Source organism: Sciurus carolinensis, chromosome 2 (assembly GCF_902686445.1).
Source record: "Sciurus carolinensis chromosome 2, mSciCar1.2, whole genome shotgun sequence".
In the NCBI taxonomy this organism is placed as follows: domain Eukaryota; kingdom Metazoa; phylum Chordata; class Mammalia; order Rodentia; family Sciuridae; genus Sciurus; species Sciurus carolinensis.
In genome coordinates, this window is record NC_062214.1 from 87,880,216 (window position 1) to 87,906,757 (window position 26,542).

Consider the following 26,542-nt stretch of genomic DNA (forward strand, 5'->3'; position numbering starts at 1 on the left):
AGACTGGGAGATGGAAGTGAATTTCTTCGCCTTGGATGTGCAAGAGAGAGTTGGACAAGGAGCCCCTCCCTTAGCAGACATCAGTGCTGACAGGAGGAGCTGCGACCCCTGCAGAAGACACGTGGCACATGTTCCAACAGAAAGGGCCTGTGGCTATGTTTCTGCCTTCCTTCCAGAATAGGCTTGGATGGTGGGAAAGTTAGAATCTGGAGAAGAATCACAGTGCTTCATCAGTGACAAGCAGACATGCAGAATAATCACAGATGGACACGTACAGAGTTGGCTGGCCCCACCAGTCACATGTTAGATCCCGTCATGGAGACTCCAAGACTCCTCTAAGAAGCAAAGCTATGGACAGAGTCTAGCAAGAGGACCTTGGCTCCTTAGAGGTGTTCAAATATTTTTGAAATCCTTGTCCTTACAGAGGATCACATGGAAGTGGGGTCCATCTATGAAAATGGGATAACCTTGGGGGAGTGGAGAAGGGAGAGGACTCTCAAGTCTCATACCGCAGTTTTCCACTGGCTGTCTAAGGGTATGGACACACACCAGCAGATGCACTTTAGACCTTCTGAGAGAACAGCCTTTGGGTAGGCTGGGATTGCAGAATTTAACAGGGGCTGTTTTAGAACAAAGGGATTATACCTTCCTACCTTCTTGGATGATATTCCAGCAAAGACCTGCTCTTAGAGGAAACACACTCTTGGACATCAAATAGACCACTCAGGCATCGGGAAGCTATGGCTTTGGAGTCAGCTAAAGCATAACTGTAGTACATCTGTCACGGAGAATGCCACACATGGGAGCACTTTAGACTTAGAGCAAGAAAAGACATGCCTCTCAAGAGAAAGTCTTTCCAAATTAAAGCAGTGCATCAGCATTGTGAGATCCATCGAGCAGGTAAAGACGGAGCTGCTTCACGGCCCACTAGGAATAAGAGCCCTGATCAGAGGTCACGCCACGCTTCAGGTGCCGCTCCTTCTGTGATTCTTCCTTTATTATTTATCTCCATGAACTTATCTAGGATTATTTGTTGGGTTTCCTCCTTCCCTTCCTTCATCTCTCAGTCTTTCCTTTTCCCCCTCCCACCTCCATTTCTCTCGCCCTTCCTCCTTCCCTTTCTTCTTGTTTCCAATCATTCCCAATGTGATGTTATGACTCAGTAGCAAAAATAATTTTTTTTCTTTAAGTAGGGATGGATGTCTGTTGGGATGTCTGCATCCTCACCTGGTCCTTCTTGGGACCACAGCCTCATCTCTGCCTTTGTGCGCTGCCTCCACTCACTAACTGGCTCACACACAGCCCAAACCTGTAGCTGTGGCCTAATTATTAGCAACCTGCTCTAACTGACTGAGTCAACTAGCTGGGAAATGCTCTTCTTCATTTGCAAAGTGTAATCACTAATTAGGTAACTTTGAGAGTTTCTGGAGCAGTTATTTAGGGAAAATTCAAAATCCACAGCAAAACCAGGACAGCAAGATGATGATCACATATGTTACTAAGACCCATTGTGAAGCCAAAAAGGCCCAATATTGCATTTAGAAATAATTACCACAAAAATAATTTTCCAGAAAAAAGGAATATGTTTCTAAGCAGAATTTCTTCATGAAAATTTTTATTTTTACATATGTGGATGGCACGTGGATATAGGATTAAATTGGATCCCTATAATGGATATGAGGAAAATCTCCGAGAATAAAGACTCAAGTATTTGGAATAATCCAACATGGCTTTCATCTTTAGAGAATGACAATCATTCCATTGTCTAGAAGGACAACTGAGAATACTTTTGAATCTAGGAGGCAAATTTCAGTTTCTCAAACACCACAATATATACATTAGTAATTAAGTAATTGCATAGTATGAAAAAGAGTGAGCTCTTCCTGCACCTTCTGGCTCTAGTGAGAGCTTTGATTTGGTGATTGAATGGTGTGTCCCTCAAAGACAGTCTTCATTATTATTCCCCAAAGACCAGGGTGCCATTTGTCTGGTCCTGTTTAATTTTGGTGAAGGTCTGTGAGAACAAACATCAAGACTTCAACTGGCTAGAATTGTTCAAAAGATATATAAAATGTTTGGAGAGAGTAGCTGAATTAACCAGGGTTCAGAGATTTACCAAGGTCACTTAATTTGGAATGGGAAAACATGAGGGATCTTGAAGGTCGCTGACCTTGCCTTTTGCTTAACAGATGATTTCGGGCCCAGGGAAATGAACCGTGGTCTGGTGTCCCACTAACCTGGGGTGGAATTCAAGCTCTGCCACTGTCTGCTACATACTCTTGGGCAGGTTCCTGCTGCCTCAGAATCTAAGTGTTCTCATCTGTGAAGGGGAGCGGTCCCCGAGGGTTGCTGTGGGGGTATAACACATGCAAAAGTTTTCACGGTGCCTCATCTCCAGTCAGCGGTCATTACTACAGATGAGGACATGAGCGGCTCATGAGAGGGCAAACGACTTGTCCAAGATCATAAGGCCAGGTAATAGATTTTCTTAACTTCTAGGACAGTATTTTTGCTACTTTAGGAAAAAATATGCCTATTCCTAAATATCATCCATCCAGAACTAAAGGAAGAGATTTACCAGATGGAGTGTGTCCTTGCATCCTCTGGTTGCCTCTTTTCAGTCCTGTTTTCTTCCCTTGTGGTGCCTACTCTTTCCCACGCTGCCCCATGCTGTCCCCACCCCCATGCCATCAAAGCTCACAGCGCTGGCACTCCACAGTCTGGAACTCTCCACGTGGCCCTTACTAAGCTATGCTCTCCTCTCTTCTCCCACCTCCGACATCAGAGCCAACCTGGCCCGGACCTGTTGTTCCTTCTTATTTGCTAGGCAGGAAAGCCAGCAGTTGAACTGACCCCTATAAATGCACTAATGGACAGACCATAGTGTGGTGGAGGAGTGGCAGATCAAAGTCAGAAGACCTGGAATCTTGCTTGTCACCACCTTCCTCTGAAGCCTTGGGAAGTCACTTCTCCTGTGGGATTAGAGTTTCCATTAGGGGACCACTTAGGGTACTTGTAATATTGACACCCTATGCCTCTCTGACTTACTATGTCAGCCCAAATGCCTGGAGCTAATAAAACCATGAAATCAAAGGCAACTCTCTCCAACGTCATTAATTCCTGTATCACGAAAAAGACCTGGGGGATTCCCCTCCCCACCCCCCTTTTTTAATATATAGAAATTCTTTCTAGCAACTTTCAAACCAAAATAGATGACAAATGGCCCACACCACCTGACCTGTAAGATTGAGGAGAAAACCTCCAGCCATAATATTCTGGGATTCTGGGATCTGCAAGTCAACAAAATGGTTCCAGATTATAAGACCTAGAAACTACCTAAGACTTAAATGTCAATTAAAACTAAGAGTCAGAGTCTCTGACCTTAATAAAGAGAGTGAAAGGCAAAAATAGAAAACTCACTGAACAGAGACATAAGAAAGAGAATTGAGCATAAAGGCCACTCAGATCAGCAGCAATTTTCTAGGGAAAATTTTCTGCAATTGCTTTGAAAGGTATTGTTCTTCAAATGAGTCTTCCTGAACTCTGAATCATACTGAGGAGAAAGATCCCCACCTTTGGGTGCACTCTCACAGAACAAAAATACTGGATCAAATTCTGGTGGAAGATCAAACAGAACAGAATCAGGAAGGTATTTTAAATAGATAGAGTCTATTTTCAGTCCAATGTGAAATTTCCTTTTCTAGGGGCATATTTTACTTTATTGTTGCATTGATTTCATCTTTTCTGCTACTCTTTGAATAGTCTCTGAGAGAATGTGACACAGTTAAGGACCACTTGGGACAATTATGATGGATGGGTTGAACCTGCTGGGGATATGTACAGAAAGCCTGATAGGATGGGAATCTAAAGCAGCCTGATTCCCAGATCCCTGGGCAAAGGCACATCATCATTTTCTCTGTAGGTGCAGGAGAAGAGCCAGATTCAAAAAAGACCCCTATTACCACCTAAGGAAAGCCTGACATTCCAATTTTCTTGAGCAAAAATGTGTGTGTAGCAAGTCTGTTGAACATAGATCACTGAAGAACACTTGCAGAATTTTTATAATTCTCTACTTTGACACATTCTCTATGCCTACATAAGTGTTCTACTTTATTTTTCTTCTTTGACTTTACATTAAATGTCAGTTTATCATCTTTTTGCAAGAAAAAAGTCCCATGAAGTCAAGGACTCATGCTGTGTCCCCAGTGCCTCATATGCTGCCTGCGCACAGTAAAAGATCAATAAAGACTAGCTGAATGAATGAATGAGTGAATGCATGAATACTAAAATTGAACTGCATAGCCACTAGGACTAGGCTTACAGCACAAAGCTATTATAGGATCATGTGAGTTTTTCGCAAACCCATAACTTGAGTTCTGGAGCACTAATAGAAAGTTTGGCTACTCAGGTCCAAAATTGTTCATACCTGACCAAGGAGTAGTATTTCTATGAAGTACCCTAAATACAAAGATTTACAAACAAACATGAAAGATGTTCAGGCAATTTAGTTGATAACAAAATAACTAGAAATAATTTATTAATAATTTGACATTTATAATTTAATGTTAAAGGATATGATAATATCTAAAAAATTATGGCATGTCTTTAATTCAGAATATGACATAGCTATTAAAATGTTTCTATTACTTGTTAAATGAAAAAGATAACGTAAAAGAGTTAAGATTGTGTGACTTGCTGATAATTTAACATTTTTTTTCTGGTTTATCATTAACCCACATAATAAAAATGTGCAGTAAGACAATGTTACAAAGAACAGTACAAATAATCCTATGCTGGGCACAGTGGTGCATACCTGTAATCCCAGTGGATTGGGAGGCTGAGGCAGGAGGCTCATGAGTTCAAAGCCAGCCTCAGCACCTTAGTGAGACCTCAAGAAACTTAGTGAGACCTTGTCTCAAAATAAAAAATAAAAAGGGCTGGGGATGTGGCTCAGTGGGTAAGTACCCTGCGTTCAATCCCTGGTACCAAAAAACACCCCTCAGTCCCCCCAGAACAATCCTTATGGTGCTTCACTTGTCAGTTACTTCTTGCAAGAAAAAAGTTTTTTCAAATAAAAATATATAATCAAATTGACTTTGAAAATGTGAATTTATGTCAAAAATCATAGGTGAGGGTGGCAATAGTTAAGGAATGACAGAAAATGAAAAATGGTTTAAAATATTATACAGTTTTTCTTCTGTTTTTGGATTTTTTCTTCTATTCTTATTTAAATGAGGTTTCACAAGGGAACATGAGTCCAAAAGAGAGTAAAATAGTCTTGTATTTGCTTTTGAACCTCATTTCGTATTTCCAAGCTGCAGAACTCTGACTTTTTTTTGGGGGGGGAGGTACTGGGAATTGAACTCAGGGGCTCTTTACCACTGAGCCACATCCCCAGCCCTTTTTAGTTTTAATTTTGAGACAGGATCTCAATAAATTGCTTAGGGCCTAAATTGCTGAGGCTGGCCTTGAACTTGTGAACCTCTGCCTCAACCTCCTGAGTTGCGGGGATTACAGGTGTGTGCAACCATGCCCAGCACAGAGCTCTAATTCTTGTCATAGTAAGAAATGTCCTCTAAACTTTAGGCAAGACAAGAACGGAGATCAGATTGCACAGGGACCACCGAGTCAACTACAGCGGTATTCTGCAGTCTTTAAGAAGTAGCTTTATTCCCCCACCAGGTAGGACAAGTTAAAGCCCAAAGTGCAGTGAGATACCCTGTAGTGGCTTTCAAAGTGTATATGGTTAAGCCTGGAACAGTCTGCTCATACACCATATAATTTGACAGTAAAGAGGGAGAACGACAGAGCTGCTGTGGGTGTAGAGAGCCTCGAGCCCCCTGCTGGGAACTTTCCCTGGGGCTGGTGGGTGTGGATTAAGGAGATATGGAAGCCCCCTGGTCCAATCTCCTCCTTACACAGATAGGAGGAAAGGAGACATATAGGGGCAGAGCTATGTTCAATGTCACACAGGTGGCCTGATTAAAACTGTTCAGCTGACTCACGTATAAAATAAGCACAGTTTTCAAAGGAGAGCTCACAAGTATATGCTGGGAAAATACAAAAGAAAGTAACAACATACAAATGACTAAAAGAAGTGAGATCCCACGTTTGAGATTAAAATGTTATCACCCAAACCTGTTTTTCTATATCGAAGGAATTCTTACAGCAGAGGTATGGCTTGGGAAATAGGGTTTTCTATTATTTTTTCCTTCAATTTGGATTTTAACTTGGAAAAGCTTTGGAGATACAGATAATAATATGAAAAACTACCACAGAAGCTTGTTAATTTTTTGTCTTCTTTGTCACATATCTATTTAAAAAATATATAAAACATACATATTTATATATACTATATTAAAACATTATAAATTATATTATAAATAGTATATATTTGATATTATATATTATAATAAAATATATAATGTGTATTTCTTTTTGATTCCATTCATCTCTCTCCCTCTTCCCAGGAGCAAATGTTTTCATGAATTTAGTTTGTATTCCTATGCTTTGATAAATATATTCACTTGATTTACCCATGCAAATAATTATCAAAATATTAATTAAAATTAAGTGGATCTTAACATAGCTGTTAATGTGTTTGCTTTAAGATAACAAAAATATTTTCTGAGAGAGGCAATCTCAACAACTTCAACTAGATTTCTAAAAATAAAATTGCTTGAATTTCTCTAATGAATATTACATTCTATGGTTTATTTTATTCTTTGGATCCTTATGCAGAGTCTGACTCAAACTTACTCAACTTCTGAAGTTTTGATTGTTCGCTTAACTAATCTAGAAATGGCTGTTAAGTCAGTGCTGATAGAAGCAGACAGGACAGCAGAGGTGGCGCCTGCTGTCTGATATTGAAGGAAACAAAGACACAGAATCTTGTCATCTGCAAACATGGTATCAGACAGGGAAAATGTTAAATTACAGAATAGGTGGAAATGTAACATGTTTTAGAAAGATTTCCATGAAAAATGATTGAGATCTCTAAAAATTTTTAATGCTTTGGGGCTCTGGGAGTCCCACAGTTCAGTTTTACATACCAGCCTTGGCATTTACTTGTTGGATGACTTAACCTCTATGTACCCAGTTCCTTCCAGTAAAATAGGAATAATAAAAGCATCTACTCCAGAGAGATGTGAAAATGAAGGGATGTGATCCACTTAAGACATCGGGAGTGGGCCTGGTGCGGGCAAGCCCTCAACACGTTAGCGGCTAGCACTAGTAACAGTAGCGCTGGAAGTGACAGGAGTAGTAATGGAACTTCCGTGGGGAAGAAGTCACAAGCTGGTATGTGGAGAGAGCAGCACAGCTCCGGGGCCTCACTGTCAGCTAGATCCTCCACAGTCCTTTACCATCTGGGTGGGCCCGGGGTAACGACCACCAGAGGTTCTGCAGCTGCTATGAGGCTTCAGCAGGTATGGAAGGTGCTTGGTGCCACGCACACAGGACACGTTCAATCGACACTAGTAGTTACAAATATTCCACAGAAATAACACCTTGGTGTTCTTAAAGCACATTCTGTTTTCGAAGTGCAGCATCAAGCTCACTATTTCCTCACAGGAAGAAGTCAAGGGAACTAGAGGAAGGATCTAAATGCATTGATTAATTTACCAAGGAGCAATTTGGATTCAGCAGGACTATCTGCAATCATGGTTGCAACAGAGCCCTTTCTAGTCACAGCTCTGAGAATGTAAAAGAAGACACAAAAGGTGGACTCTTTTTTTTTGAAAAGAGGTGGTTAATCTTCCTCTGAAATTCTTACTGATAAGAAGATCCCTGAGAAAGGAAAAGCCTAGAAGATGCTTTTAAAAATGGGCCAAGGAGTCATGATAAAAGTACTTTCTCTTTCCAAAGCACTTTCGCACACATGAACTCCTCTGTCCTTGAATCAATCCTAAAAAAAGGAGGCATCCTCCTCATTTGTCAGAGGAGGAAAATGAGGTGCAGAGAAGTTAAGCAACTTGCCAAAGTTAGTTAATCTCCTACAAGAGGAGAATCCAGCCAGCATATACCCATTTCCTGTTCAGGGGTTGGATTAGTAGTGTGTGGCCCGAGCAAATGCTGACACCCGCTTGCCACGTTGTGCAGACCATTTCATTTTCCCAACCTTGTGTTACATTAACTGTGGTCAGCTTAACTCCAGATCCCATGGCCTCCCATCTACCGCACCATACGTGGGGTGTGTGAGTGTACATGCATGCACGTGTACGCACAGATAATCACGTGCTGGGCAGGCCAAATTTTTTTAACAGCTTCTTTTTTCAGAGTACCTTTGAATGATGAAAATCTTTGAGGTTGAAGACTGATGTGAGTCAGTCAAATTTTGCGGATGCTGAATCATTTGTTGGACTGAAGACTGAGAAGTGGTTTAGTCCCAGCAGAGGGGAAAAAAAGGAACTCTGCTTTAAGCAAATGGTGTTTGTTTTCCTGAAAAGATGATCTGATTTCTTTTATAAAGGAAGTGCAAAAGCAACTTTGTTGCTGTCTCCAGCTGTCAAGTGGCTCCCATACTTTTGCCCTACAGCAAAAAGGAAGGGACATCAGGTGACAGACCCCAAATTTCAACTAGTCACACAAATTACAGACCTTCTTATCAAGATGTCCTTTTGACCTTCTGCCTTTCACCTACAATGAAGAATGAGACACAGTTTAAATCAAAATGACTCTCATGGGCAATTTTACAAAACAAATAGACGCCTCAGAGTCCCTCTCCCTGATTTCCGGCTTTCCCCATGGGCCAGCCTGTTCCCTTTCCACACAGGCAGGAGCTAGTAATTAGAAAGACCTTTCCTAGCCCCAGACTACCATGGGCTGCTTGCCAAGCCCCTTTGCTTTCAGGAAAGAGTTTGGCAAAATAAATATTTACAAAACAACTATAATCAGATGCCAAGTCCCACTTCTAGGGAACACTAGGAAAAGAATTTACAAAAAAGGGCTTCTCTGTGTGGCACCATGCTGGCCAGTGGTGGAGCCTGATCCAAGGTCTGAACTGATTCCAGCTCCCTCACCTGTTTTCAGTAATGACATTGAACCCAGGAGTGCTCTACTACTGAGCTAAATCCCAGTCCTTTTTTTTTTTAAGACAGAATCTCACTAAGTTGCCCAGGTTGTCCTCAAATTTGTGATCCTCCTGCCTCAGACTCCTGAGTCACTGGGATTACAGGCATGTGGCACCATGCCTGGCTCTCTTAGCTTTCTAACGTCCATGTCCACAACACTTTCAGCAAAGTATATGAATAATTACATTTACACTGAAGTCTCAATTCAAAAATGTCGTACCAATCTGGGACCACGGGGAGAAGTCTTTAAATATTACTGCTTCTAGCAGTAGGAGGAAGCTTTGTGAAGTCAACAGCGGAAATTAAAGCCAGGGCTAATTAGCATTTAGAAAATATATCATAATTTTTTTTTAAGTTCTTCTTGAGATAAACTACTTACCGGCTAAAACTTAGTCACAATATTTGTATTACCTGTAGATCTGTTCTCAGTGCAACTGTGGGATCTGAGCGCTCAAACAGGGTGGGAATCAAAACAGGTGCCTGCGCCTGTTCCATTATGCACATTAGCCCTTGGCCTTCTCACAGCCTGTTAAACAGCTGAATCTGAAACAATAATGGTGCAGGCCAAACACTCGCCTGAAGGCCTGTCTGTCTTGGGATTTGGCCATTTACATTGATTTTTTTACTCACATTTTTTATGTAACACAAATATTTGCCATGGCAACTAGGGTGTCACATGACATGCTGCTACATAAACAGCTTGGAAATCTCTTAAGGGGAAACAGCCCACCAACACTGAAAATACCATGAAGACCTCATGAGGAAGAGGGGGTGTTAGGAAATGAAGGCCTGGGGGAGCAGGTAAGCAGTCTACTCTGGAGACACAGATAGATTTCTGGAGGATAGATTTCTTCAGCGCTGCTCTCCAGTTTCTCTTTCTTTCTTTTTTTTTTTTTTTTTTTTTTTATTATGAGAGCAGCTGAAAGCATGACCACACAGAATAAGCCAGAAAAGACGTTGCCAGCTGTCTCCTTCCTGTGGCGAAAAGTTTTAATTATCATAAGTCTGTCCATGGCCCACAAGCATAAGAAAGTCAGCTACAAAAGTCCAGCACCTCTGAACTGGGGACATCTCTCCCTGAGGATGAATGTCACTGTACTCTGAGGCACTGATGATAAAGAAGACAGAATTACTTTCTCTTCCTCCTTAGAAGACTTTCTGTGCAAAACTGGCCTTTTTAGCCTATGCTTCAAGACAAACGTGATATACAAAAATCTCACAATGATATACCCTATGCAACACCAATTTGGATATACAGCAATAGTATTGTACCATGGACTCCTGGACCCCTGAGCAGCTAGCAGCATAGGCTGACTCAACCCCTTCATCTCACAATAATGCAGCTAAATTTCTTAGATCCCAGTGATGGTGTCATGGTAGAGTTGATTGTACAATCATCCCCCCTTTTAAAGTCAGGAACTGGGGTTGTAACTCAGTGGTAAAGCACTTGCCTTGTATGGGTGAGGTCCTGGATTCACCGTGAATAATAATAATAAATTCATCCCAGTGGCAACTGAAATAACACTTATTTCTATGTGAAAGGTACCGCTGTATATATGTGGATATCACCCAAATCCTCACAGACAATATTATAAGTATGAACAATTCTATTTCTGTACTTAGAAATGGGAATACCTTTGGCTTTTGTTTCTTGGGCGACACCTCCACTTCTGTTGGAGCCAGCGGTGGTTTCTGAGGTCCATAGAAAGAGGCTGTGGATGGAGGTGGAACAGTGTTAACTCTTCCAGAAAGAGGCTGAGGCACTGGGTGGCTGTTATTGGGTTTGTACCTTGAAAGTCAAATGGCTGTTTGCCCCCTGTCTGTTCACTCTGTCTTTCCTATATCCAGTCAACGAAACACTGGTGATGCCTGGTTTCCAATGGAAAGCCAAAGTAGGGGGTCGGAGTGGGGAGCAATAGCACCATCAGAATGCAAGGTCAGCCTGCCTGATGAAAACTGCCTGGATCAAAGTTTTAAAAGCAGACAAGTCAGAGTAATGTTTGTCTTATAAAATGTTTCACTGTAAGATTTCCTTACACAGCCAGATTCCCAAGTTCATGTGCAAGATAATTAATATAATTACATATGATGGAGTATTCTAAAAGATGATTCTAAAAAATTCAAATGACTTGGGGGAGTGAGACAAATGAATAGCACCAAAGGGTTATTTTAATTGTTATTAATTATTTTATTATAGTCAATAAGTCTTGCATCTCAATAATTCATAGTTAATAGTTTTGGCATCTCAATTCCTTCTAGTCAAATCCCTTTTCTGTGAAAAGAATTGACAGATGTCAATAAAAAGCAATGTGTTAGTGAAGGATATCTATAAATTATTTGAGATTCTACTCTCACATTGCCTCAAGCAGGCTGCAAGAATGTTGTCTGCCATCTTTCAAAAACTAGCAGGAATTTCAGAGCATTGAAACTCACCTCCACACTAGGGATTTATTTGTTGCATCTGGCCCTGTCTGGTTTCCCTTCTCCAGCAAGACTCCCTGGGACTTGTGTTCCCTCCTCCCCTGGCAGCTGGCCAGTGCGTCCTGGTGTCTGCAGATCCCACTTTAAGCCTCTGTGGTTTTGTCTTGACTTCTGCACTAGCCTGCTCTGTTGTCTGTTTTGGGCTTTGCTTTTCCAGTTCTGCAGGTGAGTCCACACCGCAACTCACCTTTTGTTTAATTTTCAGGTTTCTGCAGGCAAGTGAGATTTGAGGCTAAATTCCCATATAGTAATAAAATAGCTGACAGGTTTTCAACTTTTAAAGGACTTTTGTAAGATTTTAATGTGTTTTGATAGGATAAAGATCTTAAAGATTTATAATTCCACATGTATAATCCACAGTTGATGGTATCTCTAAGAATTTTCTTAGTTACCTGAATAAACACTAATATTGCTAAGTTATAATTTTGTGTAGGCTTGCATTTTATGGAACATTTGCATTTGAAGAATGTGTCTGCATCTTTTTTTTTTTTTTTTTTTTTTTTTTTTTGCAGTACTGGGAATCGAACTCAGGGCCTTGTGCTTGTGAGGCAAGCTCTCTACCAGCTGAGCTATCTCCCCAGCCATGTGACTGCATCTTTAACAAAATCTTAAGTTACTTCCTATTTTGTTACTCACTTTACTTCCTGGAAAAATATTTATGATAAATATTGCCAGAGGTAATGTCAGAGGAAAACAACAAAACAAAACATGTCTTTTCTTGACAAACTCATATGCCTCTGTGGTAGTTAAAGGTACCTGCCCATCAAGTAGTCATCCTTCTTTCTTCCTTGCTAATTTTAGAGCCCCAAATTTTTTCAGGGTAACAGTATGCCTAGTTCTCACGGTTGTCAGATTTAGCAAAATATAAAGGGCACAGTTAAATTTTAATTTCAGATAAACAACAAATAAATTTAATATATCTAAATATTAAATATACTTAACTATTCAACAAACAAGATCAGAATTTTCATGAATGTGTCAGACTAAGCCTAAGTCATTATACTAAGTATTTAGCATAAGTATGTTCCTAATCCTAATTCTAACTCAAACCCTATCCCTGAAACATTTACTTTCCTAGACTTCCTTAACAGCAGCCATGTGACCAGTGAGATTTAAAAAAAAGTATACTTAAAAGCTTCTGGGATGAGACCTACAACATTCTTTTCCCCTTCTGCCTACCCAGAATGTGTATATAATGCCCAAATCTATTGCCCTATCTTATAGCCATGAGATAGCCTACAGCAGTGTGGGCCATGGGCCTACCCCAGTGTTGCGATGGTCTTAGCAAGCTGTGGGCTCAGCTTAGTGGCATTGGTGCTACAGGTATGACATAGGAGCTTGGGGCTGATGCATCCAGTCCATACAAGACTAGGCAGAATCCTCTAGTGCCTGACCACAGGCCAGTAACTGTGAATGAGGCATATGGGCCTACCCTGGCCCCACTGAAAGACTTGTTGGAACAGACTATTCTTTCTAGGTACTCTTCTGTTTCTTTCTGAACAATACCCTAACAGTGTATCTGGGACGAACTTGGGTTTGAATTATCCTTTAATACTGAAACAGTGACACACCACGAGCAGACTCCTGGCAAATATGGACCCAGGTGCCATCCAGTGCTGAAATAGAAGTGATTATAGGTTCAGAGAAAATAAGCAGCCTGCTTAGAATTTCTGGTAGGAGAAACACAAAGTCAGATTAGGAAGACTAGAATAAATACCCAATTCTTCAATGCCCAGATTATGTCACATACCAACAAGCATCAAGAGCATCTAGGAAACCATGACTTCATCTCACATTTAAAATAAAGTGCCAAAATAGGATCAGGCAGTAATCAGTGTGGGAGAACATTCAGGTAGAGAATTTAAAATAACTGTTTTAAGGAAATTTGATAAGCTTCAGGAAAACACAGAGAAATCTTTCTCTATTCTAACAGAAAAACTTAAAGAGATGAAATCAAGTTTTAAAAATCAAATTCTTGAGCTGAAAATACACTCAACGAAATTAAAAACAAGATAGAAGGCATCAATGGTAGGATAGATCAAACAGAAGAACCAGTCAGCTCAAAGAGAGGCTAGCTAAAAATATGCAATCGAAAGCGGAAAAAAAGAAAAAGAAAAAGGAATGAAGAGAAATGAAGAAAGCTTATGGGAACTTTGGGGCAGTATTAAAAAAGCAAATGTTCAGATTATTGGGGTTCAGGAAAGACTGAGAATGCAAAGGGGTAGAAATTTATTCAATGGAATAATAACAGAATACTTTCAAACTTAGAGAAGGATACAAATATCCAGGTACAGGAAGGTCAAAAGGCACCAGTCAAATTTAACCCAACCATGTATACCCCAAGACAGCTTATAATCAAACTCTCAAAGGTGAAGGGGAAAGAGCAGGTTCTCAAGGCTGCAAGAGAAAAGAAACACATATGGGGGTGTCCCAATTCACCTGATGACAGAAGTCTCAGCAGAAATCTTAGGAGCCAGGAGATGGTAGCATGAGATTTTCACAGTACTAAAAGGAAAAACAAAATAAAACTGAACTGAGACTATTGTATCCAGAAAAGCTATCCTTTAGAAATGAAGGAGGGATAAAGACAGACAGACAGAAATTGAGAGAATATATCTCCTCTGACCTCTTCTCCAAGAAATGCTAAAGGAAGTGTAAACTAAAAGAAAGAGTAAGAAAGAACAGGAAAGTATAAACTCACTGGTGAGAGAAATTATAAAAATTCAGAATGCTCCAATATTGTAAGCATGGGCATAAAACATCCACATCTTTAGAATTAATACTACAAAACAAAACTACTAAAAATACTAACAACTACATTAAGTTGTTGGGAGATAGGCAATATAGAATGATGTAAAACAAATATCAAAAATTCAAAATGTGGGGAGGAATGAAGTGCAATTAGAAAGTTATTAGTATATTTTTCTTATTCTTTGGTTTTGTTCTTATCTTTACAATCATGCTAAGTTGCTATCATTTCAAAATTGTTTGTTATAATCAAGAGATATTTTTGTAAGCCTCATGGTAGCCACCAAGCAAAAATTTGTAATAGACAAAGCAAAAATTATAAGCAAGAAATCAAAGCACACAAAGTAATTCACTTAACCATGAAGGAAGACTGCAAGAGAGAGGAAGAAAGGAAATTCAACAAAACTAGAAAATAGGTTGCATAACAGCAATAGTAAAATCTTCCCATCAATAATTACCCCGAAAATAAATGGACTCAATTCTCTAGTTAAAAGACTAGAGTAAATGAATAGATTAAAAAACAAAAGAAAACCCAACCATATGTTGCTTGCAAGAAACTCACATCACCTGTAAACATACACTAGGCTGAGAGTGAAGGGATGGAATAAGATACTCCATGCAAATAGAATTCAAAATAAAGCAGGTGTAGCCATAGTTTATCAGAGAAAACCAATTTTTAAATCAAAATCAGTAAAAAGAGATAAGGTTGTTTTATAAAGATAAAAGAATCAATTCAGCAATAGGAGAGAAATAACAATTCTAAATATGTATGTTCTCCATATCAGAGCACCCAAATTAAAAAGCAAATATTAAAAGACCTAAAGGGAGAGAGAGATTCCAAAAAATGGTAGTTGGAAATGTTAACAATCCACTTTCAGCAATAAACAGATTATCCAGACCGAAAACCAACAAAGAAACAATAGAGTTAAATTATACCTTACCCCAATTGGACCTAAGAGATATCTATAGAACATTCCATTCAACAGCTGGTAAATACACATTCTTCTCACAAGTACATGGAACGTTTCTCCAGAATAGATCCTATGATAGACCACAAAACAGGTCTCAATAAATTTTTAAAAGCTGAAATCACATAGAGTATCTTTTCTGACCACAGTGCAATAAAGCTAGAAATAACAAGAAGAACTTTGGAAACTAAACAAGTACGTGAAAATTAAACAACTTACTTTGGAACAACCAATGGATCAAGGAAGAAATCAAGAAGGAAATTAAAAGTGTTCTTGAAGTAAATTAAAATGGAGACATACCAAAAGCAATACTAGTAGGGAAGTTTATAGAAATCAATGCCCACATTGAAACAAGTACAATGATCTCAAATAAATAACCTACACTGCTATTAAAGAAGTAGAAAAACAAGAACAAACCAAACCTAAAATTAGTAAGAGGAAAAAATAATAAAGATCAGAGCGTAAATAAATGAAATGGAGTCTAACAACAACAACAACAAACAATATAAATGATCAAGCGAGAGGCTGGTTTCTTGTTGGTTCTTTGAAAAGATAACAAAATAAACAAACCCTTTGGCTAGACTTAGAAAAGCAGAAATAAGATGAATAAATAAAAATCACAGATGGAAAGGGAAACATTACAACTGATATAACAGAAATAATAAAGATCATTAGAAATTATTATGAACAAAAGTACCAACAAATTTGATAATATAGAAGGAATTGACAAATTCCAAAAATGTACAGCATATCATGCTGAATCATGAAGAAATAGAAAACCTGAAAACATGAACAAACCAATAACAGCCAGATTGAGTTGGTAATAAAAAGTCTCTCATCAAAGAAAAGTCCAGGAGCAGATGGTTTCACTACAAGTTCACTGCTGAACATTGAAGGAACTAATACCAATTCTACTTAAGTTGTTCAAAAAATAGAAGAGGAAAGAATTCTTCCGAACATATTTGACAAGACCAGTATTGCCCTGATACCCAAACAAGAAAAGGACATAACAACAATCATAAGTAAAAGAAAGAAAGGAAGAAAGGAAGGAAGGAAAGAAGGAAGGAAGGAAAAAAGAAAGGAAGGAAGAAAAGAAAACTCCTGGCTAATATTCTTGATGAACATAGATGCAAAATTCCTCAGCAAAATATTAGTAAGCAAAATCCAACAGCACATTAAAAAGATTATTCACCATGTTCAAGTGGGATTAATCCCAGGGATGCAAGGATGGTTCAATATGCACAAATCAATAGCTGTGAAACACCACATCAACAGAATGAAGGACAAATACCACATGATCATCTCAATAGATGCAGGAAAGGCATTTGATAAAATTCAAGCCATGATAAAAAAAGTTGAATAAATTAGGTATAAAAGGAACACACCTCAACATAATAAAGGCCATCTTTAATAACCAATGGCTAATGATATGAGGAATGGGGAAAAGCTGAAAGCTTTCTAAGATCTGGAACAAGACAAGATGTCCACTTTTACCCCTTGTATTCAACATAATTCTGGAAGTTCTAGCCAGAGCAATCAGGCAAGAGAAAGAAATGAAGGGTATTCAAATTGGAAAAGAAGTAGTCAAATTGTCACTGTTTTCAGATGACATGATCTCATATGTAATAAACCCCAAATACTCCACCAAAAAAAATTAGAACTAATAAACAAATTCAGCAAAAGTTGCAGAATACAAAAATAGATAGAAAAATCAATAGCATTGCTATATGCCACTAGCAAGTTATCTGAAATAGAAATCAAGAGCACATCCCATTTATAATAGCTACAAAAAACACTGGCAGTAAACTTAACCGAAGAAGCAAAAGATCTCTATAATGAAAATTGTAAACATTGATGAAAGAAACTGAAGAGGATTTAAAAAAATGCCCAAATTGCCTAAAGCAATTTATAGATTCCTATCAAAATATCAATGACATTCTTCCCTGAACTGGAAGAATACTTCTAAAATTTATATGGAACCACAAAAACACATGAATAGCAAAAGCCATCTTGAGTAAAAAGAATAAAGCAAGAGGCATTGACTTTAAAACATATGATATCATCTCACTCCAGACAGAATGGTGATAATCAAGAATCCAAGCAACAATAAGTGTTGGCAAGGATGTAGGGAAAAAGGTACACTCATACATTGCTGGTGGGACTGCAAATTAGTGCAACTACTCTGGAAAACAGTATGGAGATTCCTCAGAAAACTTGGAATGGAACCACCATTTGACCCAGCCATCCCACTCCTTGGTCTCTACCCTAAAGACTTAAAATCTGCATACTACAGTGATGCAGCCACATCAATATTCACAATAGCTAAGCTATGGAACCAACCTAGATACCCTTTAATAGATGAATGGATCAAGAACTTGTAGTATATATAAACAATGGAATATTGCTCAGCCTTAAAGGAGAATAAAATTATGGCATTTGCAAGTAAATGGATGGAATTGGAGAATATCATGCTAAGCAAAATAAGTCAATCCCCCAAAACCAAAGGTCAAATGTTTTCTCTGATATGCGGAAGTTGACCTACAATGGGGGTAGGGGGGCAGGGATGAATGGAGAAACTTTGTATTGGGCAGAGGGGAGTGAGGGGAGCACAGGGGGCAGGGGAGTGGGAAAGATGGTGGGAATGACATTGACATCATTACCCTAGGTATTTGTTTGATTCCATGAATGGTATTACTATATCACTGACTACCAAAGAAATGAATAGTTGTGCTCCATTTGTGCACAAAGAATCAAAATGCATTCTGATGTCATGTATAACTAATAAAACAAATAAAAAGAAAAATTTTAAAAAATAAAATTTAATTAAACCATTGAGATCCTAAAAAACAACTACAAAGCTGTAGTAATCAAAATAGCATGGTATTGGCATAAAAACAAACATTTAGACCAACAAAATAAAATAGAGAGTCTAGAAGTAAACCCACACATCAATAACCAACTGATTTTTGACAAAAGTGTTAAGAACACACATCAGAGAAAGGACAATCTTTTCAATAAATAGTTCTGGGAAAATTGGATAACCACATGCAAAAGAATTAACCTACATTCCTCTCTCTTACCAGTTATAAAGATCAAGCAAACTGGATCAAAGATTTAAATATAGGACTTGAAACCATGAAACCACTCAGGCAATACAGTGGGGAAGTGCTTCAGAACATTGAGATGGGCAAGGGTTTTTTGGAAAAGCTCTCCAAAATACAGAAAACAAAAGCAAAAAATAGACAAATGGGATTACATCAAACTAAAAAGTGTGTGAACAGCAAAACAAACAATCAACAGAGTGAACAGGCAAATTATGGACTAAGAGAAAATATTTGCAAACTATTTGTGACACTGTTGATATTCACAATATGTAAGGAACTCCAAAAACTCTATAGGGGAAAAAACTACAATGGGCAATAGATCTGAAAAGAAATTTCTCAAAAGAAGAGTACCACGTACGTAAAAAAAAATTTCAGCATCAATAATCATCAGGGAAATGAAAATTAAAACCACACAAAAAAAAGAAATCACCTCACCCTGGTGAGAATGGTTATTCTCAAAAAGACCAAAGATAAAAAGTGCTGGTGAGAATGTGGAGAATAGGGAACTCTTGCACACTATTGGTGGGACTGTAAATCATGAAAATATATTTGGAAATTCCTCAAAAAATTAAAAATATGACTACCATATGACCCAGCAATCCCACTACTGGGTACACATCCAAAGGAAATGAAGTCAAGTGGTTGAAGAGTCATCTGCATTCCCGTGTTCATTGAGGCACTATTTGTAATAGCCAAGAACTGGAAACAATCTAAGTGTCCATCAGATGATGGGTGGATAGAGAAACACAGATAACATACACAGTGGAATGCCATTCAGTCAAAAAAAGAATGAAATCTTGTCATTTGCAACAACATGGATGGAACTGGAGATCACTGTGTTAAATAAAGTAAGCCAGGCACAGAAAGCCAGGTACTGCATGGTCCCACACATGCATGGAATTTTAAAAAGGTTATCTTGTAGATAGAAACGGGGAGTAGAATGTGGTTACCAGAGGTGGGGGAAAGCATGGGTGGGGGAAGGGATGGGGAAATGTCAGTCGATGGATCCTAAGTTATAGTTAGATAGGAGGAAGAAGTTCTGGTGTGCTGTTATTGCATAGTAGGGTGACTACAGATAACAATAATGTACTGTACATTTCAAAAGATTAGATAAAAGGAGTTTTAAAGTTTTCACTATATAGAAATGATAAATGTTTCAGGGGATAAATCTGCTTAACCTGATTTCAACATTATGCAATGTATACATGTATTGAAATACAGCATGGCACCCAATTAATATGTATGATTTTCATGTGTCAGTTAAAAAACAAATTTAAAAAATAAAATAAAACCCAAGGAAAACACGGCAGGGAAGGAATTAATATAGGCCAGTATCATACACAACAGAAATGCACAAACTGTAAACAAAATACCATATTAGCAAATGAAATCCAGACATGTTACAACTAATTGGGCTTATTCCCTACATGGATATGGAATAAATAGAGTGTCAGAGGTACCAGATAAACAGATATAAATAAGAACCAGAATCTTATAATACTCCAAATGTTGAGGTGTCAGCAGAAGATCACTAATCCAAGCAGAAAGATCTCAAACTAAATGAAGAAAGACAGTGACTGGATACCAACACTGAGATAACAGAGATCTTGGAAATATCAAAGACTATAACGCAACCATTGTAAAAATGTAAAAAACCAGACAACTACAAACATGCTTGAAATAAATGAAAAATATAAAGATTCCCAAAGACAGAATATATGCCAGATACAGTGGTGCATTCCTGTAATCCCAACAATTTGGGAGGCTGAGGCAGGAGGATTACAAGTTCAAAGCCAGCCTCAGCAACTTAGCAAGGCCCTAAGCAATTTAGTGAGACCCTGTCTCAAAATAAAAAGGGCTGAGGATGTGACTCAGTGGTTAAGCACCCATGGGTTCAGTCCCCAGTACAAAAAGAAACAAAAGAATATATAAAGAGGAACCAAATGAAAATTCTAAAGAATTGAAAAATATAAAAACCTAAATGCAAAATCTAGTGGCTGGTCTCAACAAAAGAATGAAGGGGACAGAGAAATCAGCAAACTAGACTTTAGAAAAGTAGAGACTACCCATCTGCATAACACAGAAAAAAGGGACTGGAAAGAAGTGAAGAGTGCCTCCAGGAACTGGAGTAGCAAAATAGCTCATGTTTGTATCACTGTGTCCGTAGATGGGGAGGAGACAAGGCAAGGCTGAGAAGAGTACTCAGAGAAACATAGCTGAACACTTCCCAAATGTGCCAAAATATAAACTTACAGATTCAAGAAGCAGAGCTAACCTGAAATAGGATAAAACCAAAGAAATCCAACCAGGACACCAGGACACATCATAAGCAAATTTGTGAAAGTTGAAAACAGAGGGTTGATATGTTCAAAGAAGCAAGAGAAAAGCTATACCTTCCTTACCAGTGGGGGAAGTTTTTCAAATGACCTACTGGAAACCACAGAGGTTGAAAAGAAATGGCAGTTTTTTTCCCTCCAAGTGCTGAGGGAAAGAGCTGTCAACCCAGAATCCCATAGTCAGTGAAAATATCCTTCAAGAATGAAGAAGGAAACCAAGAGATTCCAAGATGAAGCAAAATAAGAACACTTTGTCGCTAATACACTGACTCTACAAGAAGGGTGAAAGGAAATTCTCTACACAGAAAGGGAATGATACAAGAAAGGAACTTGGAGCATTACAAGGGAAGAAAGTACAGGGTAAGCAAAAAGCTGGATAAAAATAACATTCCTTTTTCTCTTAAAATTTCTAAGTTATACTTGATGGTAGGAACAAATTTGTAACACTCCAATGTGGCTCTAAATGTACGTAGAGTAATAAACAGGCAAGCACCATAAGTACCAGCAATTATACTCCTGGGTATTTATCCTAAAGAAATGAGAACATAGGTTCATACAAAAACCTGTACACGAATATCTATAGCAGCTTTCTTTATAGTAACCCTAAACAGGAAACAAGCTGTATGTCCTCCAACAGGTGAATGCCTTAGCAACTGTGGTATTCTGACAGGGAATACTACTCAGCAATAAATAGGAAACTGCTGATAAAAGTTACAACCTGGAGAACTCTCCAGAAAATAATGCTGAGTGAAAAAAGTCAACCTCAAAAGGTCACACACCATATGACTTCACCCATATGGCATACTTGAAATGATAAATTTATAGAAATGGAGAACAGGTTCTTGTTTCCTAGGGATTAAGGAGGCATGGGGTGGAGGGAAGTAGGTGTGACCACAAGAGGACAACGGGAGGAGCCCTCATGGTGACAGGCATGTTCATAGCTTGACTGTGTCGATATCCTGACTGTGATATTGTGCTGCAGTGTTTCAGTACGCTACTGTTGGAGGAAAGTACGAGGAGTCTCTCTGCGTTACTTCTTACAACTTCATATGAAGCTAAAATTAGTTCAATACTAAAAGTTTAATTTTTAAAAGACATCAAGAGGGTGAAATATCAAGCCACAGAGTAGAAAAAATTATTTGCAATACATATGTGATAAAAGATTATCTTTGGAATATATAGATAATTCCTATACATCAGTTAAAACAAGAAAGACAATGCAACTTAAAATAAAACGATCAATGGCTTAAGTCACTTTATAAAAGAGGGTATTCAAATGACAAATACACATATCAAAAAAGGTGCTCAACCCAGGTGCAGCGGCACATACCTATAATCCCAGCAGCTCAAGGCTGAGGCAGGAGGATTGTGAGTTCAAAGCCAGCCTCAGCAACTTAGTGAGGCCCTAAGCATCTCAGTGAGATTGTGTCTCTCAATAAAATATAAAAAGTTCTGAGGATGCGGCTCAGTGGTTAAGTACCTCTGTGTTCAATCCCTGCCCCCCCACACACACACACAAAGAGCTCCGTTTTATTGGTCATCAGGGGAATGAAACTAGGTCCATAGAGATATACCACAATAGGTTTTTCAGGATGTCTCAAAGGTGAAAAACTGAAATATTAGGTGTTGACCAAGATGAATGTTCTGGAACTCTCAGATTCTACTAACAGGAAAATAAATCAATGTAAGCATTTTGGAGAGCTGTTTGGCAGCATCTGTTAAATCTGAGCATGTGTATATCCTATGGCTCAATGGTTTCATTCCCTGACACATATCCAACAGAATCACACATACACTGGCATTAAAAGACATACACGAGAATGTTCGTGGTACTGCTATTCCTCACAGCCCTATGGTGTAAACCACTGAAATCCCCATCAGAGCAGAATGGATACAAAATTGGGGTGTGTTGATACATATTCATGAAAACATTCAAACATACTTGTTCTTGATGCCTCTCTTTCCCTCAGCACATCCTCATGGCTCCACCTCCAAAATATAACCTAAGTTCCTATACTTATCTACACTGATAACGTCCTCCTCAATTCCACCATCATCTCACACCTGGTTTGCTGCCACATACTTTTAACTAGTTTTCCTGCTTCCACTCATGAGCCCCTGTGATTCTTTATCACAAAGCGATCCAAATGGCTTTATTAAAACAAAAATGGGATGACCTCATTCTCCTCTTTAAACCTTCCAGTGAGTTCCCAATTAGGATTAAAACCAACTCCTTGCCATGGTTTGGAGGAATGCCATGCTGGTCCTGCTATAGTCTAAGATGTTTTAAAGAGAAAGATCTAAAGATATGCCAAGTGGTTTAAAGGAAGGAAGAGTTTCTTTTTCTATTACACACACAGTCGGAAGGGAGTGCGTCTAGGTCCAGCTGGGCGACCCTGCCAGTCTCCACATGGAGATCCAGAGTGCCTGTGCCTTTCCCTCTCCACTTCTGCTACACCCCAGAATCTGGTCACATGGCACACCCAGCTGTAAGGAGACTGGGAAGTGTTGTCTTTACTGTCTCACCCACAACCCCATCACTACGGAACAGGGAAGAATATTGAGACCCATGTGCCATCTTGGCTTTAGCTTACATCATAGAACCTGGCCGTCTCTCCTGCCTGGTCTTTGCCTCCTCTCTCCCTTGCTGGGGGCCTGGTCTTCTTCCTCATTTTCTCCTTAATCCTCAGGGCCTTTGCTGCGGCCCTGGTCTATATCTGGAATGCTCTTCCCTAGATGTTTAAATGCCTGGTTTTTTCTTCTCTTTTGGATCTCAGCTCAAGCCTCACTCTTCTGAGAGACATTCCCTCCCTCCCCTCCTCTCACCCGTGTCGTTACCGCTAGCACGTATCTCTAGCTTAAATTCTCCTTTACTTACCTGCTGATCATCAGTGTCTCCCACTAGAACTAAGCACTGGAAGAGCAGAAATGCTGACTTACCCTAAAGTTACTTTACTCGTTAAAGTAAAACTCAGGCTATTTGCAAGGCTAAAAGTTGCCCACTAGTAGAGGAGATTTTGTGGGGAGGCATTTTCGGTGTAAACCCAGAGGGTGGAGTCAGGAGTGTCTTACCGGAGACTGGAATCTTGTGCGATTTACCAAAACTATGCAGAGGAGCTGCTCTGGGCATAACGGGTGGATTCTTGAAAGTAATCCTTGCTGTGGGGGGAATCAAGCCTCGTTCTATCATGTTTAAAATCCCTAAGAAAGAAGGTTGACAGAATTTGAGTTTAAGTCATTTCACCAAGTGTGAGCTCTATAAACTTCACGAATGTAACTTACTCCATTCATCATCTCCTTTGAAAGGGTATAGCTAGCCCCTAATCCTTTGGATAAAAAAATGGCTATAGTATGCGTTCATTTAAGCTTAATATTCTAACTCGAGGAAAATGTCATTTCCAATGGCTGTTACAGGAAATAAAATCACACGAACGTAATTTCATTTTAAGGTAGAAATATAATTTCACGGCAAACTAAAACTTCTTGTACTTATGACATTCTCAATCATTGGTAATATTGTTACTCTTTTTAAAATTCAGAGAAATCGGGCACACATTCTTAATAACTAAGGAGATTCTTTGTTGGAAAGAAAGAAAAGAACACCTGTGTGCTTGAAACCATGCCCCTGTTGTTATAATCAGTCATACTTTATCAAAGAAGGAGTTATCTTCAGACATTTCTCATATCACTAGAAGATATGAATGCTCAAATGCGTTATTTCAGTGTAACTGAGCAACCCGGTTAGTATTAATGCAACTAATTTACAATTCCTGGAACCCATACTGTGTCAGCAAGGCGGGAGCCAAGCCTTTTTAAGGACAAGAGACATTGTTAAATAAGTAAACAAATGAATAAATCAATGAATACATGAATAATTGAACAAAGCCTGCTGCTGGGGGCAGAACTTTCATTAAGGTAGATCTATTGTATCGAAGCCAGAAATGCCAGAAACGCAGAAACTTGGGGACTGTTTGGAGTGAATTTGTGGTAGGGTTTCAGTTTCTCATTGTTCTATTATATAATAGAAAGATAAGTTAGGAATTCTGGATCTCAACAAATTCCTAGTCTACAAATGGTGTACCAAGTTGGACTAAGTTGAAGGGTTTGTCACAAATTCTAAGAGGGACTGGTATTATTTTGGACTATATTATCTTGCTTTTGAAGATGTTAGTTTTGTGTTTCAGGAATTCAGAAGAATCATCGCTGAAAGGTTGGAGAGCAGATGAGAATATCGCTTGTAACACAATGATTCCAGACAGAAATCTCCACTTTACCTCGAGCAGGTCATTTGGAGGAAGATTTTCTTACTGAAAGTGAAAATTCCTGGGCCCCACTTCAGAACTGTCAGGGCCTCCAGGAACCACCAGAATTGGGCCCAGTAACATAGAAGTTAAATAAACCCTCTAGGTCAATCTTTCCCACTCAAAACTTAAGAACGACTGATCCAGGGCACAACTTTCTAAACCCTCTTTTAAATTAGTAAAAGGCTTTAATTTCTATAACACTAGAACTGGTTGAAATATGTTCTTAAAAATAGCAGTGAGGTAGGATGGGCAGAAAGGGGGCCTGCAGGACAACGCAGGAGTGCCGTGATTAAAGTTCGCTTTCATGTGGATTAAAAGTCCAGATTAAATGATCACTTTCACATACCTTGATCACAAACAGCCTATTTAATCATCGATGAGACCTCCTCCACAGGCACACCGATGTAGTACTGTTCAGAACCACAAAACAAAACACATCAAAAACAAAAGAACCCCTAGACGGTCCTGGTCGACAAGTCCAGTTACCAACACAAAGGGAGACTCAAAACACCGTCTTCAATCTGTGTGGTAGATTTTACATGCATAAATTTGCTTCCCTAACACTGCCACTCCACCCTATCTCACAGAGTGTATTTCCTCTCAAAATCTCATTGATTTTAATCAATGTGTTCCTTACTTCAAACCATCCCTAAATTCCTTTCTGCAATGACATCAAGGAGCTTCATGACCTGAGTCCAGGTTCACCTCCTTTGGAGGAAACCTTCTCAGGCCCCCTGTCCCAGTGACAGGAATATTAGTTCTTTGTCCTCGCAAATATTTTCCACCTGTAAATACCAAATCTAAAATGTCCAAGAACTATGCCTGTTTTGCAGAGGTGAGAAACTGGGTTCCTTAAAAATCATTATACTTTAAAGAGTTAGTTTCATTCTCTGAGACTTTTGAAGAATATAAGCATGGTTTTAATCTTTACTTCAGTACTGGGTTGAAGCAATTTACATAATTTTTGACAAAAGGAAAAATTAAGACTTTGATGTAAGCAAAAAAAATTACTGGATTTTTTTTTTTTTTTTTTTTTTTTTTTAATGGAGATGCTGGAACTCTGAAGATTACCTGACTCTGTAGAGGCTGTACTTTTGTTTTGACTGTGTATTTTATAATTCTGTAAAGATTAAGATTTAAAATAATGATAAATGTTGGCAAGGATGTGGGGAAAAAGGTACACTTTTACATTGCTGTTAGGACTGCAAATTGGTGTAACTACTCTGAAAATATGGAGACTCCTCAGAAAACTTGGAATGGACCCACCATTTGACCCAGTTATCCCACTTCTTGGCATATACTCAAAGGGCTTAAAATCAGCATACTACAGTGACACAACCACATCAATGTTTACAACAGCTCAATTCCCAATAGCTTAGGTGCCCTTCAACAGATTCTTAGATAAAGAAAATGTGAGAAAAAAATATATTTTATATATATATATATATATATATATGTATATGTATAAAATATACATATATATATATATATATATAGTGGAATATCACTCAGCCATAAAGAAGAATGAAG

At 38.7% G+C, this 26,542-nt stretch overlaps 1 protein-coding gene across 2 annotated transcripts in view; it reads right to left on the reverse strand.

Moving 5' to 3' along the window:
- The window catches only part of Iqch (IQ motif containing H), a 212,340-nt gene that overhangs the window by 101,411 nt on the left and 84,387 nt on the right, over window positions 1–26,542 (reverse strand). The window contains exons 7-9 of one of the 2 annotated variants that reach the window (XM_047540480.1): window positions 23,781–23,909; window positions 10,707–10,783; window positions 8,599–8,637 (exon numbers count right to left, since the gene is read on the reverse strand). In XM_047540480.1, coding sequence (XP_047396436.1) covers window positions 8,599–8,637; window positions 10,707–10,783; window positions 23,781–23,909 — 245 coding nt within the window. Of the gene's footprint in view, window positions 1–8,598; window positions 8,638–10,706; window positions 10,784–23,780; window positions 23,910–25,358; window positions 25,423–26,542 lie in introns of those variants that run through there. The other variant, XM_047540479.1, reaches the window with a different exon arrangement.